We start from the raw sequence: 16,702 nt of genomic DNA, 5'->3' as shown, positions 1-16,702 counted from the left end.
ACTGGCGTCTCGGCCCCCTCGGCTCCCCCTTCAGTGCCTTCGCTGGCTGCCTCCTCTTTGTACCTGTCAGTGGCAGTGACCTCTGAACTCAAGGCAATTTGCAGCACAGCTTAAATGTCAGCTGGCTACCTCCAGCCTGTTGATTATGGAAGAAGTAGAGAAGGACAGAGAGAGAGAGTGAGAGAGAGAGATACAGGGAGACAGAGTTTACGTGTGTGAAGGGGTAGAATTCCATGAACCATGTATTACAGTGCACGAAAATGGACTGTACTGTTCTTCCGAGGCTTCTTATTACCAGAGATGGTTGATAAAACAAGACAATTCATAAGAGGGTAATTTCCTGTATCTGTTAGGAGTCAGGAAGTAACTAGGTCCTAACTCCAAAGTGTTATTATTTATATCGTGTCCGAAAGAGTGTTTCATTGACATCACACACAATGACAATAAAATAGTATGCATAATATTTAAAAATCATATTTATCTTCTCTTTCTTGCTTATTCAGAAACAAGTTTATGTTTGATGTAATGGACATGCCTATTAAGGAGTCAGAAAAACAATTTTTTGAGACAGGCAGTGTAGTTGCTGATGTTGTTCAGTGAATGCTTTTGGGCTTGTGAGCTTAAGAACAACAGGTGTATTTATCTGATCTTGTAACCATGTATCATCACTAAACACTAAAACTAATTGAACATAAAACCATACATGCAAAGGTGGCATATTGTCACATAGTGTTGCTTGAAGTAATATGTTTGTATTTGTGAGATAATAGTAAACTATAGAACATCTGATGTGGATAGGATCTGAGACATTTCACAATCAGAACCAAATAGCAGCTTCCCTGCACATTATTTTCATATTTTTCATCACACTATTATCTACCATCTAATTGCCATTGTGTGCATGCATGTGTCTCATTCATCAACAGATGTCAGTCATGTGTATGCAGATGCTTTATTAAAATACTTATGGATGGTCTCCTAATACAAGACTACATCAATGCTACATACATTTGATTATCAAGTGCAACACACACACACACACACACACACACACACACACACACACACACACACACACACACACACACACACACACACACACACACACACACACACACACACACACACACACACACACACACACTCAAACACTGTTTATATTCACTCTGCTCTGCCCAAACTGATAATCAGGGAACAAAGACTGCACCTAATGTCTTTTCCCCCAATTATTACAGCTAATTACTGCTAATGGAGAAGCTTCTGTGAAGATGCAGGTTCTGATTAGTGACATTAGTGACATTCTGTGGAATTTCCCCTGTCTCAGTACCCTCCTGCTTTAATTGTTTCTTTTCATAATCCGTTTATTTTTAATTGGCATCTTTCCAGAGACCGTGCACATGAGTAAAAACTGAATCTGTCTGTGATTCTCTTGCTACTGTGTGATGAAAGGCAGATGCATTTGGACCGATTTTACTTTCACTAACTTGACATCGTTCAACATGGATCCCATCCTGATGAATGGCAGCCCAGTGTCTCATTTGTTCACTGACCACTCCTACAATGCTGAAACAACAGAACATTACATCGCCCACGCAGTGGACACTGGACTATGAGATGCATGACTTACAGTAATGCACCTGCCAGTAGCACAGCACTAGTCTGCTTTCTGTCCATCTGCCACCTGCACCAGCCAACTGCCACCAGAGCAAGGGTGTCCCTCTATCTTCAAGAAGCTTTTCAGATAACCTCTCCTGTCACTTACAGGAGAGGTTACCTAACACACTCTCACAATGCATTTCCCTCTTTACCTTTCTCTACCTCCTTCTACTACAACTCGACTATAACTTATCACTTCTGCACTCTCATACATTAGTAATAGTATTGATTGATGCAGTATTAATTCTTAAGGTCTCCTATATGCACTGTAACTTGAATTATTGTAACTTATTATTCCTCATCTTTTTGAAGTCATGTTGGAAAGCATCTGCTATATAAATGTTATGTAAATTTAAATCTTTATGTGACTATTCTTTTCCCATTGGCGGTATGGTCTGGCGAGGCCTGTTCATCAGAGGCACACGGTGCATATGGTCTTCACCTGACTTGCCCCGCACACTCCACATTGTGGCATGAATAAACATGAGATGCCCACATTCAGACGGAGAATTAACAGCAGAGAACCGCTGACCGGTAGACTGCTGGGGTGTGCACAGCAGGGAACTATGTTAGAGGTGTGTGCATATTTATGTTAATATTCCTCATCATGAATAAAGCGAACCAATGTTGAATTGATGAAATACGGGATTGACTTTTCAATATTTTCTTTGACAGGGCAAACTGTCTGGCCAGATGACGGGAAATACACTGAACAAATATACTTTGCAGAATGAGACACACAATCGCATGACCAGTTAGAACACACACATGTAGCATTACTGTATCTGTGCCAGATGAGGTAATTTGTCTAAGTAGAAGAATACATTAACCTTTCTGTTGCATGTGGATTTCACGCACAAGGAACAATTCCTTTGTCCTCTGCACCTCGTCAGTGGGGAGAAAACATGCGACAGGGGCCACTGGGAGATGTGCTGCTTTTCTGTGCTTTAATTAGAGGATTACACGAGAGCACCCTCCGGAATAGACCACACAGAAAGTTGGTCTAAGATTAGCTAAGCTACAAAGCCAGGTATGGCATTGAAAAAATGTTTTTGCTGTGATCCCGGATGCTACAAGGCTGGTCTCAACATAGTGCTGTGTTGTAGTAATGCATGGTTCTCAAAGTGTGAAGTGGGCCCCACTAGTGGGGAATATATCTTTAATAAATCATAGATAAAAATAAAAAAAATAAAAGAAAACACACAAACACACAAACATTGGAGTCATAGACAAGCCGACATAAGAATTAGAAGGGGAAAAAAAATCGCTTCCAGCAGGAAATGTATCGTGGAACAGAAATGTGGAAAAAAATATTATCGTTACCGTTTTGCAAGGTTGATGGGGTTAGATGAGGTTTGAAAATTCCCCATCTCCAAAGAGTGGGGAGACAGGAAAAGTTTGAGAACCACTGCAGTAGGATGTCTGTTTGCCTGTTGTGTTTTTATACCCACCTGAGCTAAGCATGCCTAGTATGCCGTGTGTGCATCCATGAAGGCCAGTGCTTGTGTAATGGGGTTAATGAACTGTTCCATGTTTGATGCTAAATCCTGCATAAATGGGCCATTGATGGCATTGTTGGTGTCCTGCAGCAGGAAGAGCCATGGCTGTTGTAGGTGGGTTAGGCAAGGGGAGGCTCCGCAGTAAAGATCATTAAAGGTCATGCTGCATTGCATATTTTGCTTATACACCTACGTTGCAACATATACTTGCACATTCATATTAATGTTTGTATGCCACATTATACCTTTTGGAATTTGTTGTGATTATTTCATGGATTCACCTCATACTTCTATATTAGTGATTCTAATTGTAATAACTTTAGGAAGGTTATTAACCACCTTATCCACTATTCATCTAAGTCCATCAGTGCAGTCATGCACAACTACTTTTGCACACTTGTATTATTTCTTTTCAGGGCTTCAGTGTTCCCTGAGTGCTCTGGCTTGCGTTAGAGAGCCTTTGTGGATGGATACTTTTAGATAACACTGAGGAAAGACTGATTCTTGTATCCATTTAAATTTGATGAGGCTTTTACTCCTAAAAAAAGCCCTCTTGGCCAACGCTGTTAGTAGAGAGGTGTACACTCTGCCCCTTCCAACGCTGTTAGTAGAGAGGTGTACACTCTGCCCCTTCCAACGCTGTTAGTAGAGAGGTGTACACTCTGCCCCTTCCAACGCTGTTAGTAGAGAGGTGTACACTCTGCCCCTTCCAAACAGGGTGCCTAAAGCACAGGGAGCCCCTCTGTGACGATGAGAGGTGTGTTCTGATGGACACAGGGACGTTTCTGCACATCCTTATTTGGTCTCTCTCTCTATTCTCTCTCTCTCTCTCTGCATGTGTGTGTGTGTGTGTGTGTTGTGTGTGTGTGTGTGTGTGTGTGTGTGTGTGTGTGTGTGTGTGTGTGTGTGTGTCAGTGTGTGCGGTACTATACATGAGAGAGAGAGAGAGAGAGAAAGAATATGAGCAATGTGTTGAGGACTAAACTAATGTTGCGTAGTAACCCCTGAAAACAGTCTCTAAAAATGTTGCTTTTGCCAGCAGGAATATTTTATGCATGACATCAAATACTATTTAGTTTTGCGCTGATGCATGGAAATTCACAGCCACCTTTCTGTCTCTTCAGTCTAAGATGCCCTTATATACAAGGATCTACAAAACAAGCATATATAATGGGATTACAGTGATAAGAAAACAGGCAGGGTGTTTTGCTTAATGGTAATGGGGAGGACTCCATGTCACTGTCATAACATGTTCATCCTAAAAAGCAGAATATATGGAAATGGGAGATATAATAAATGTTATACTAGTGTCCCCTACTGGTGATATTCAGACCTGTATATTGACTAAACAATTATTGGGTGATTTCACAGTACAAATGAAGGGAAAATGCAGACCCATACAGCATTTTCCATGAATGGAATGATCACTTCTACTGAACAATTGCACTGATGCATTGTACATCCCATACTCAACTCGATTAATAGTTCTGTTTTCTCTTTTTTTTCTCAGAAAACCTCACAAAACGAATTTATGAATTTAGAATTTTCTTTCAAAGCTTTTTTTTTTTTTTTTTTGACAAATCATTTGTGTTCTTTCATCTCCAAGGTAGGTCTTGAGTGTTGCAAAGATTCAATTAAACCTTCAAAGAGATCACAGCTCATCAGGAGATTCACTGATGTGGAGCACAGTGCGATGACTTCATTTGAGTTCTTTGTCTGCAATTGTTTTTGATGTGGCAAATTGGAGAACAAACACAGATTTCTTCTGTCCGTCTTTAAAGTGAGATTGAGCAGACAACCAAATGTTTTCTTTGCGGGCCTTTTAAGAGGATCACAAGAAGATATGCAGATCAATTGTGCACATGCTTCATCTCTCAGTTTCCCCCCCCTCAAATGGAGACAAGTTTAGGAAAAAATAAGTCTGACTTCACCAACAGCACCCATAGTGAAAGTGAAAACACAAAACTCAGATGACCTCACAAGTGATCTCTCCCACCTTCTGAAAAATACTGATAACAGTACACGTAAGATGATAGCAAGTTCAAATGTTTATTTATAATACAAGAATAGTTTGTGCAAGAGTTTTAACATGGAACGTGGACCTGTACAATATCAACAACGTTTTTATAAATGCAATGCAATGGCAAACCTGCAGAGCACAACATTGAGCTATACAGTTTGGCCATGATTGTGTCAAAAAAGGATATATTTCAGCTAGATATATAAAGTTTGTATTTTTTTAAGCACAAAAGTTCAGGCTGTATACATTTATTTATTTTTATGTAAGGTTATATGTATATAAAGTGCAAAAAAACAAAAACACTTACAGTGATGGCATGACCCTGAAGTGCTGTGTGAGAATGTGTGTGCATCCACCCCATGTATGTAATAATACATCGTCTTATGGCAGAGTGGTTAATCACACACAAGTATATGGCCTATGCTGAGCAGGTATCTCTTACTAATACAAGAACCTGTCAGCCCGTCAGAGAATACAAAGTTTAACGGGTTACCAAGTCAATGTGCAAGATATTGAGTTATACCAATATAATTAATATGAACAGCTGCAACAAAAGCTATCTAAAATTTCCCCTTTTTACATTTAAAAATAGACATTTGTCTGACTTCTGTCCTTCAGCATCTATAGTAGCACCACAGGATCTCAGGTTTCAAGCCTAGAAATATGAATTTACCTGAAAAAAGTACTGAGCGATTTCTTACTTTGGAAGTATAAGGCATTTCTGTCACTGAAAACATAAGAAAATATATAAGCACTGTTAGTTACTAGATTACATGTTTTCTTAATATGGTTTGCATTTGATTTTCTCTTTATATAACATTTTATCGGCATAATGTCTGGATTAAGTTGTTTTTTCTTTTTTTAAAACAAAGCGGGTGTATTCAGCATCACAGTTAAGTCTCGTCGATCGTACAGGAGAGAGGGGATCGGTTTATTGTTGTCCAGTTCACGTTTCCATGGTGATCTCCTGCATATGGGCATCTAGTTCTGCTGGGAACCCTGCAAAAGAGAAGCATGAGAGGAGCCCACAAAAGCGCAGAAACAGATCCTGTTCACTCCTCCAGTAGACAACAGCATGCAGAACGAATTAATTACAAAACTGATGTGGGACCAGTTTACTGAGAGCCACAGGGAGGCATTTGGGGGACCCAGATAGTATTTCGGTGTCAGTTCACTTTAGTCCCTGCATACAATAGTAGTCTCTTGAATATAACGGCTTGATAATTAAAATGCTACTAGATACTGCATGTTTTGACACATAAGTAGCAGGGTTCTTACCGAGTTGGTTCTCTTGCGTTTCCAGCAGTCGGGATTCAGGCGTTTCTGTTCCTCCGCTAGAGCCTTGGCCTCCATGGTGTACATCCTCCTCTCCTCGTTCTTCATCTTCTTCCACTTGTCCCCAAGGATCACGCTAATGGCTCTGTGGGCCAAAAGGGGAAAGGTCAGCAGTCAGAAGTGTGCATAACAAATGTGCTTCTTCTGCAGTGCACTCTATCTGTCTCTCCCTGAAGGTCCATGTGGAAACAGTTTGATGCATAGGCCTAATAGGTGAAACAGTCAAAAAACAACATCAAGATAAAAAATCTTCACATTAATAAAGATCACTTCTAATGATGCCTTTTAAGGTTAACATGCTGCCTTATAATAGCACCACTATATTAACATCTAGTGAATGTTTCTGTTGAACGTCATACTGAACCAATGGCTACAGTCTAAATCCTTAGTAAGACCTTGTCATATACTTAATAGTGTATTGCCAATGTACTGAAAACATAAACAATAAACGTGTGGATTCTCAGGATTAAATAATGGCTGCACAGATCAGTGGTCTCTCTCTTTACAGTCTGTGTGTCTCCATTACAAAGCCCAGCTACTAGGGCTCCAAGTTTCTGTTTACTGTACAGTCTCAGGGGTCTTTGACCAAGCCTGCTGTCTTGGCTTTGTGAGCTAATGGCCCTGCAGCATTCCACACATACAGCCCTTCATAATCAACATGTCACTCTGGCTTTCCCTGTGCCGACAAGCAGAGCAGACATGTGCACGGCATGCACACACACATACACACACACCAAGAAAAAAAAGAATTGGTGTATTGTATGTCTAAGGGATTGTGGGACAAACATATGTGTTGCTTGTTTGCTATGAGCAGCCTTCCTAAATATCCACATGATGATTCTTGGAAAACACCCGCTCCCTCAGAGGTGGTATGAACTCTCGAAGAGCAATGAATGAGGGACCCCCCTCCCACACACACACACACACACACACCTGTTGACAGGGCATGAATGGCCCCCAACGACACCTTCTGAATAGCTGTGAAGCCAGTCTCTGTTATGCGACTGACATGCAATGTCTTTTGTTTGTTGCCATTTATATGCCACAGCTAATGCCTGCTAGCAGGTGCAAAATCAATTTTCATTTTGGCCCAACAGCAAAGAGGGTACTACTAAGTTCATTATGAAATGGGCTGTTTAGGTCTAATATTCCATTATAACAGGCTTTGGAAAGAATGATGAGAGGCTTGCTAATCAAGTTAGTGCTAGTCAGAGTTTTGAAAAATGTCATCCCCTGCTGCCCTTAGGCCACTGACACCTATCCATCAATTTGACATCTTTGAGGTTCAATACTCTAAACAGCCTCTCTCAGCTTCTCACTGGTCAAAGGTCATGGCTCGCTCTAAAACTTCAGGAGGGTAAATGTTTTTCTGACTACAGCTCAGTGTCAGCTTGGTTTAGAGAACATAAAATAAGAAGACATTCTGCATTAGTTTGTCGTTCATAACAATACAACAATCTGCTTACAATAGCTTTACCTATGAGATGGGATGAGAAGAATAAGATACGGGAACGGGAAGAAGAATATACCATGCCCTTCCCATGTAAGAGTATTACGAGTACGACTACACAGGGCAGATTCTAAAACCCACCTGAGCATTTTGCAGGGACTACCATAATATCACCAGAATCTCCAACTCAGTGGCCTGAGGTGACCCTCTCTGACACACCGACACACACTCTTCTAAGATAAACGATCTAAGTCAATTTGGTCAATGATGAGGAACACTTTATTATTAATACTAATATTACAGTGGAAAATGGCAGTCATCTTCTTTATGACAAGGTCTTTGTTTTATGGTGCCCTAGCACAACGAGTTTTCAGTCATTGTCTTCTAATGGATGTAGGGATCATTTTGAAACCACTGGCCACTAAGAGATTTCTTTGCTTCCTACTTCGTCACTATCATTGGAAGCTCATATACTGTATTAGGCTTATGCCAAACCCTGTTGGCAGTAAAGCAACAATGTGTTTTTCCCTTAAAAAAATATTTTAAGCTTTATTATTGCTCTTGCTTCAATTCTTCTAGATGTGCTTGCATTGCTATTACAGTCTGTATCGCTAGCTTTAGCACCATCCATTGTTGTAACTTTAGAGCAAACAGTAAACTCATCATTTCAACGCAACTCCACTTGGCCACCCCTACTGTTCACTGATAGATGGGCCTTTCAGAATGACTAATTTTGCAAACATCTGTTCCAAACTGTAATCCCAGTGAGCCGAGAGAATGAAGCAGACAGAGCCAGTTGTTTTAAATAACAGAGGAAAAAAAAACTGTTGTTGGGCTGGGCAAAACTCTGAAAAATATGAAAAGTGGCATGACTGTTGACAAGCCTTGTCAAACCCCTTCTAAATGAACTTATGATTATGACAACTGGGAATAATGTTTCCCCTCAGGCTGGCATCCTCTCCTTTGTTAACTGTATCTCCACGAAGGTGCAAATGAGCTCCCCGCGGTGGTTAGAGTTACTTGCCTGTTGTCCTTGCCAGGATACATCTGGGTGTACTCCACACGATACTTCTTGGCGAAGAGCATGAAGGCGTTCATTGGCCGCTTGCATTTGGTGGGCGTGGTGTTGCTGCTGCTTGTTCCTGAGTTGTGGCCGCGATTGGATTTGCTGTGGGAAGAGCCGGAGGGCTCCTGGTCACGCCCCAGCTTGTCACAGTCTGGGCTGACAGCGCCCCCACTTGACTGGGAGGCCCGGCGCTGGCGAGCCATGCTACTCAGGACATACACAGCTGATGAGTCCAGAGGGGTGAAGTCATAACTGTAACGAGACACACACACACACACACTGTTATGAACTGTTACATAAATTCAGGAATTAATTGTTACTCACATGCCTATTACTGAATGGTAGTACATGGCTTGTTGCTGTAATGAAATGCCCAGAACGAAATGTAAGTGAAATGTAATGTCTTGCTCTAGTATAGCCTGTACTCTATTCATAACATACACAAACAAAACAGGTTATGATCAGATAAAATGCTAATAGCAAACGTAGCCAAACATCAAAATCTCAATCTCACTCTCTCTTACGGACACACACACACACACACACACACATACACACACACACCCTTCATTCCCCAACCCACCTTCTGAATGTGTCAAAAACAACAGAGTCATCACAGTTGATGGCATCTCTGTGCCCTGGAGGTAGACACAGGTCTCCCACCTGCATGTCATAGCAGGGGATTCCATACTGCACCACAGTAAGGCTCGGGTAGAAGGAGGACCATCCTGTACAGACAAAGAGCACTCTCTGTTATTTATTACCTACTTACATTACTTATATTCTGCATTCAGCACACTTGCACGTCACACTTGCGAGTCAGACACTAAACTAAATAATTTATTTACGTTGCAAACTCCTTCAAATTTGCCTCTTCAAAGACAAAACTCCCATACCTTTTTTTTTCACATAGAAGGGGTGGTCTAATCTGCACTCAGTGGTTAAAAGGCCATGTTCTGATGAGCCAGGATCAAAGGTCAATTTGAGTGCAGATTGGCCGAAGGACACAATCTCCTCAAAAGCCACCAACTTCAGACCTTCTGAACCATAGCCCTGCAAAAAAAAAAAAAGGAATTATAACAAATGTATGAGGGTGAACGATTTGCTCTCAAGCAGTACAGTAATTTCCTGCATATAAGCCGCATTGTGTATAAGCCGCATGACAGTGTTTTATGCAAGTTAAAAGAAACAAAACCATATTAAGGCCATATTAACTGCCCTCCTGTATTACTGTAACCTCATAGCTGAAGAAATTTTGCAAAATCAATGTATAAGCCGCGGCTAATAGTCGGGAAATTACGGTAGCAGTGAATGCGATTTGTTTGGTTCTTTCTCTTCTCTCCGAGTTTTGACTTTTCAATAGACTGCTCTCCTAATGGCACGTCATGAACAGTAATACATCAATGAATCATGCCTGAAGCTAATTTTAGCCGACAGCACTTTCCCACAAGCCTCTTGAGACATGCACTCTCAAAACAATGGCCATTTATTAGAAGTCTTCTTCAGCTGCTGTTTTTTTTTACCTTTGGAGAGATGGATGACATTCCTCCATCGTCATCTGATTCGTCGTCTGAATTGCTTAAGTCATCAACATCCTGCCACTCTATATTGGAGCCCTTATGGAAGCGCAAGCGAGTTCCTGACAAGGTCAAAGTTCATATGTGTTATTATCATATAATCGCAAACACATGTGTTATTATCATACAATCGTAAACCAGAATGGTCGCAACTGACTACAGTCTTTGTTTGGTGGAGCAGATGACAGTTGTCTAAGCTAAGCTACATATCAAATGTAAGCATTTTCTGCCTATTTCAAAATAAAATCTATGATTCCATACATCGTTGTCTCTCTGCAATGCACAATGACAATTCAATTTAATCTAATCTAATAATAAAGAAAAAAACATATATAAAACACACATTACATTTTCACTTTTAAGAAGTATGTCCTTAACATTCCATCAATATCTATATTTTGCAATTATTTCTGGTTGTTAAGACTTTAAAGACTTGCAGAAATGCATAACTTTTAGAAGTATTTCCATGTCAGCCCTCTCCAGGCAATTGCGCAATTCATGTTTTGAGTTGCACTATGCGTTGCAGTACCACAGCTACTACAATAGGGGGAGCCATTTCTATTAATATGATATCAGTTCATAAAATGGCTGATGTTCATTCAATCACACCCAGTGTATTGACTACGAGACACAAAGAACAGATCAGCACATTTCCTATGTTCTTTGGTCTGATATGAAATGCCTCTGATTACATGCACACTTTTGTTTTATCAGCGCAGTTTTTGAAAGCAGGTTTAACCTTTAAACCTTTACGTCACAGGAAGATCGACGCTGAGGATTAAATGGTACTAGTGAGTAGCATAAAGGCGAGTAATGCTATAGTTGGCCTGGATATGGCCTGTTTTTTCCCCTACATCTGTGAAAACATTTGTACATTTAGAGTGGAATTATCAGGATAAGCTAGGCTTATTTGGTTTTTACTAGAGACACCCAATTTACACTATGAAGTCAATTTCATTTTTTCGTCAGTGCATTATTTCAAAGGCAATGTTCCTTGTGAATATTACTGTAGGATGATTTCAAGGGTCTGGAAAGTTTCAATGTATAGGTAATACAAGTATTGTAAACATAAATGTAGGTTAAAAGGTAAAACCTTCAATTTGTTACTACAAAACACCTCTGTCAATTTAGTGTGTCCTCATGTGAGTACTGTATACGTTAGAGAGGGCCCCTTTGTTGTGCCATTCAATACCTTTCAGGAAGCAATGCCAGACTGTGGAGGGCCAAGAGTGAGACCATCCCATGTCATCATCGTCTGATAATGAGGACATGCAGAAGCTACCAGACTCTGACTCGCTGCTGGCCTAAGGGGTGGCATTAAAAGGGACACAAACGTCACATTTACAGCACAAATAGTGTGAGAAGTGTGGATGTGGGGGTGTTGGTGAGGGGATGAAGGCTTGTACCCTGACACGCCTGCGCTCCCTCATATGGGTCCGGGCGGGACTGGGGGCACTGGAGGCCTGGGGGGGCCGGGCGTAGGAATGTAAACTGTTACTCGTTGCAAAGATGTGCACAGGGGAGGATCTGAGGAGGACAACAAACAAACAAACAAACAAGTGGAAATGAGGCCAAAGGTTTGATAGACATAACCCTATGCTTACCGCCATACAGTACCAGCCAAAGACTGTATGTGTGTGGGCATGATATCTGCCTTAATCATCTTACTTTATTAACTGATGTAATTAGAAATTATAACTAATTTATAACTGCATGTATAACCTATATATTTCTGCCTGCTACAACAGAAACCTGTGAGATGTTTCTCAATTTCTTTATTGACAAAATTGACATCATAAAATCTCACATCTCACCCTCAATTTCTGATTCTGCTCTGTGCCAGTCTGTTATTAACCGCCTCCAACAGTTCCAACCAGTCTCCTCCTCACAGCTGTCTGATGTGGTCTCTCATATGAAGCCCTCTTCTTGCCACTCTGATATTCTTCCATCTCACCTTTTCAAGGAAGTTTTTGCAGCCATTTGCCCTTTTGTTTTGAGTACCATTAACAGCTCTCTGGCTAATGGAGTGGTACCCTCTGGCTTTAAACACGCTATTGTACAACCTCTCCTGAAAAAACCTAGCCTTGATCCTATTGATTTGAAAAATTATAGGCCCATATCTAAATTGCCCTTTCTATCAAAGATCTTAGAAAAAGTTGTTCTGTCTCAGGTCTCTTCCTACTTAAACACTTCTAATATCCTCGACAAGTTTCAATCTGGTTTTAGACCACTTCATAGTACAGAGTCTGCATTACTTAAGGTCCATAATGATTTAATGCTCTCTGTTGACTCTGGTTCCTGTGCCCTTCTGGTCCTATTAGATCTTAGTGCTGCTTTTGACACTATTGACCACAATATCCTTTTAAAACGCCTGGATGTTGAAGTCGGTCTGCAAGGCACTGTATTAACTTGGTTCAGATCCTATCTAACTGATAGATCTTTTTCAGTGCATTTAGGTAATGCTTTGTCATCATCTGCTCCCATTAAGTGTGGTGTCCCCCAGGGTTCTATTTTAGGGCCTCTGTTATTTTCTTTATATATGCTTCCCCTGGGGTCCATTTTTAACCGTCACAATATTCGTTACCACTGCTATGCGGATGATACCCAATTTTATATACCAGTGGCACCTGAAAATTCCTGTTCATTGACCAACCTTTTTCTTTGTCTCAGTGACATTAAGAATTGGATGGCTAACAATTTTTTACAGCTTAATGATAATAAAACAGAAGTGATCATTTTTGGACCATCAAACTCTGTCAACACTCTTAGCAAGGCGCTTGGCCCTCTGTCTGTTAACCACCACAGTGTTGTTAAAAACCTAGGTGTTTTCCTAGACTCTGCTTTGACTTTTAACAAGCAAGTCAACAGCGTGGTCAAAGGGAGTTTCTTCCAGCTTCGATTAATAGCCAAACTTAAGTCCTGTCTTTCCAACAGTGATTTAGAAGTCCTTATACATGCCTTCATATCATCTAGACTTGATTACTGCAACTCATTGTATGTAGGTTTAACTAAGTCAACCCTGCACAGACTCCAGGTTGTCCAAAATGCTGCAGCAAGATTGCTAACTGGATCTAAGAAACGTGACCACATTACACCTGTGTTGGCTAAACTTCACTGGCTCCCTGTTGAACAAAGAATTAATTTTAAAATTCTGCTCTTTGTTTATAAAGCCTTACATGACTTAGCACCTCAATACATCTGTGATCTCTTAATTCCTTACTGTCCTCCTAGACCTCTTCGTTCTTCCTCACAATGTCTTCTTTCTATTCCCTCTGCTTCACTTAAATCCAAAGGTGACAGAGCTTTTTCTGTCTATGCCCCCCAACTCTGGAATAGCCTTCCTGATACTGTCAAATCTTGCCCCACTATTACTAGCTTTAAATCCAACTTAAAGACTTACCTCTTCTCCCTAGCTTTTAACACTCCCTGACCTCTCCACCTCTCCCTCAAATGTTTCCTTTTTGTTTATCTCCACTGTTGTTTTAATCTTCTTAACTTTTCTTTAATTTCTTATTTGTTTTTATTTTTAGTTTCTATGTTTCATTAATATTATCACAATGCCCATCCTTTTGCCTACTAATATTGTATTATTATTATTATTATTGTTATTATTATTGATGATTATTATTATTGTTATTTATTTGTTCTATGTAAAGCACTTTGGTGCAATGCTGTTGCTTTTAAATGTGCTATATAAATAAAATTTGACTTGACTTGACTTGATAACCTGTTGTGGGGGGCATTCTGCAGTAGGGGACTCTGTGGGCTGGTAGCAATGTTGGCCAGCTCTGCCAGCCAGTTGGTGTTGGTGTGAGGGGAGGAGGCTCCATCCACCCCTGTGCCCCAGGCCTCCCCAGGGCCTTCCTGGTGTGACACGCCTGCTTCGACCTGGAACACGCCTGTAGAGGCCTGATCCTCTTGCACCTCCTGCAGCTCCGGGAGATCATCTGTACAGTAAACACAGAAACAGCTCTTCAGAAGTCCATATCCACAACATTCAGTTATCTTATAGAATCGGCGTCAGACTAGGTTATTGCACATACAGAGAATGGAAGGGTATCAACAATCTAACTCTGGGGTAGATGGCAAGCTCATTTCCCAAAAAGTTGATGTATTCATTTAACACAGATCAAATATTGTTTTCCATGATTAAAAACTGTATGATGAAACATTAGACATGCAATAATGTGCAACATTCAATGAATATCAAGAATGTTATGCAATACATGTGCATAAGTAGCCTACCGTATTCCATGTGACTCTCAGTGGAAGGGCATCCTGGAGAGGAAGGCAGATCTTCGTTGCACTTTAGCATGTCGAAGGCCTCATCCATACCTACAGTCTCCAACTGCGATTCCAAAACTCTCTCTGGCACCGGTTGAGTTTTCATTTCCCACACCATATTACGCCATGTCAGTTTGCCTGACTGACGGAAAAAAGACGTGTGAAACATAAGTATATTAAAAGTTCGCGTATTAATTTACTTATGAACTGTATTATTCTGTCATTCTGTCAACAACGACTGGACCACGAAAAAAACTGCAAGAAACATATCGAAATATCCGTGTTGTTCAGAGAATTGTATTATTGCTTAGACAAATATATTTGTGGGTTATGACTTCAAATAAAAGAATGAAAAGGGTTTCAACGACGATTTGTTTGGCTAAAAAAGGGCAAAACTCCGTGAATAAAGTTCTTTGTTTGCGTACTTTCTGTCTCCGTTTCGTAAAGAGCTGTCATGTGACCTCTTGCATGCAAGGCTTGTTTATAAACTTTAAGAACTTCGCGCATGCGCTTCCCTACTCATTCATTCATAACTGCGTAACAAGACCAGATCAATAACAGTCGGATTAAACTGAACATTCCAGTGAAATGAATAAACCAAACATATTTTTCGAATATATTTTTTCGAAACAATCTTTTTCCACAGTCACATTTTACACGTCGGTTCCATTTCTAGCGTCAAAAAAAACTGAATTGATTCTGGGCAGGTCGAATCCTGTCGAATGAAAACATTCACATCTGTCAATCGAGATACAATGGAAAAACAGACAATACCGACGATAACAGTTAATATTCTCGTGTAACACTGAGAGATGACTGGGTCGATGATAACATTCATTCATACATTGCTAGTTTTCACTGAGCAAAGGGTGATTAAATAAATATATAACGTAGCCTAATATACGAACATATAAGCAGTCCACTCGTAAATTCAGCGGCGGTGTCATGTCTTTTGTTCGCAAAATACAGGACTGCTTGAAATCAATCCAAACCTCATATTAGATTCAAACAATAAAAAAACTATTGTTGCTCCCCGGACAGGCTACTGACAAAAAGGAACGCTGAAATGTAGGGGCGAGCTTCTAACTTGTAAACAAAAGAATGTCAACAAGTTGAGACATGAGCACTCTATAGTCCCTTCGTTCTAAGCCCTGAAATGAATGAAACAAAATGTCGAAAGACATTTTAATGGACAGCAAAACAAATCAACGTATTTTCGAGATTGCAGGTCGATTAACTACCTGTCCAACGAAGTCGCTAGCAACTAACTAGCTACAACCAAAACAACAAACGTCACAATGAAAAAAATCGATCTTAAACAACTTGTCATTTGCCATCGACCGAAAAAATGGCAATCATTACAAGCAACACATTTGTCACAACCTGTATCTTAAATTCTGATTTCTCATTTCGGTTAGGATTGTCATTCTTTTGTTTCAAAGAGATCTATTGCTAACTTTCTTACTTACCAAACCTGTCGCCATTACCGAGTATCTCTGGCATCCGCTGAAGGGGTGGGACTGATTACTTTTAGAAACACTACCCCATTGGAGGACTTTGGCGTCAATAAAAAAGCTGCGATGGCGATTGGTTTGTCCTTGATACACAACATAAGACATGCTGAGGTTTGTTATTGAAACCGTCATTGGTTGACTGTATACGCCCGTTACATTCATTGAGCCCTTTATTGGATGATGGCTTCTGCAAGCTTTTTCTTTGTTAGATCAACCAACTATAACATCTTTCTTTTAAGGTATTCATATAAAATGCCTGAGGACAGTTGAGTGTTCTGAATTCTGCCTATACTATAATAAA

General features: G+C 40.4%; 1 protein-coding gene across 2 annotated transcripts; it reads right to left on the bottom strand.

Moving 5' to 3' along the window:
* Positions 1-5,185: 5,185 nt before the first annotated feature.
* Positions 5,186-16,458, bottom strand: hbp1 (HMG-box transcription factor 1). Of its 2 annotated transcripts, XM_062546850.1 has the most exons (11): positions 16,357-16,458; positions 14,849-15,029; positions 14,331-14,550; positions 12,010-12,130; positions 11,796-11,907; positions 10,550-10,665; positions 9,923-10,079; positions 9,610-9,754; positions 8,985-9,278; positions 6,454-6,595; positions 5,186-6,174 (listed from the first exon to the last, which is right to left on the bottom strand). In XM_062546850.1, exons 1-11 carry the CDS (start codon positions 16,369-16,371, stop codon positions 6,157-6,159), a joined length of 1,521 nt encoding a protein of 506 aa, XP_062402834.1. In that variant the 5' UTR covers positions 16,372-16,458; the 3' UTR covers positions 5,186-6,156. The 2 variants fall into 2 exon arrangements, with proteins under 2 accessions (XP_062402834.1, XP_062402833.1); XM_062546849.1 differs by lacking the exon at positions 16,357-16,458 and having other exon boundaries at positions 14,849-15,301.
* Positions 16,459-16,702: the final 244 nt, after the last annotated feature.

The sequence above is a fragment of the Sardina pilchardus genome, chromosome 10, assembly GCF_963854185.1.
Source record: "Sardina pilchardus chromosome 10, fSarPil1.1, whole genome shotgun sequence".
NCBI lineage: Eukaryota > Metazoa > Chordata > Actinopteri > Clupeiformes > Clupeidae > Sardina > Sardina pilchardus.
This window is presented reverse-complemented; position numbering and strand designations above follow the sequence as displayed.

Bases quoted from the DNA above. Each gene is read 5' to 3' on its own strand.
- hbp1 (XM_062546849.1), bottom strand. From the start codon at position 15,056: ATGTTTCACACGTCTTTTTTCCGTCAGTCAGGCAAACTGACATGGCGT. The intron at 12,131-14,330 runs GTTATCAAGTCA...TGTCCTCCTCAG, and splicing joins CAGAATGCCCCCCACAACAG to ATCCTCCCCTGTGCACATCT. The intron at 10,666-11,795 runs GTATTGAATGGC...TGACCTTGTCAG, and splicing joins CTGGCATTGCTTCCTGAAAG to GAACTCGCTTGCGCTTCCAT.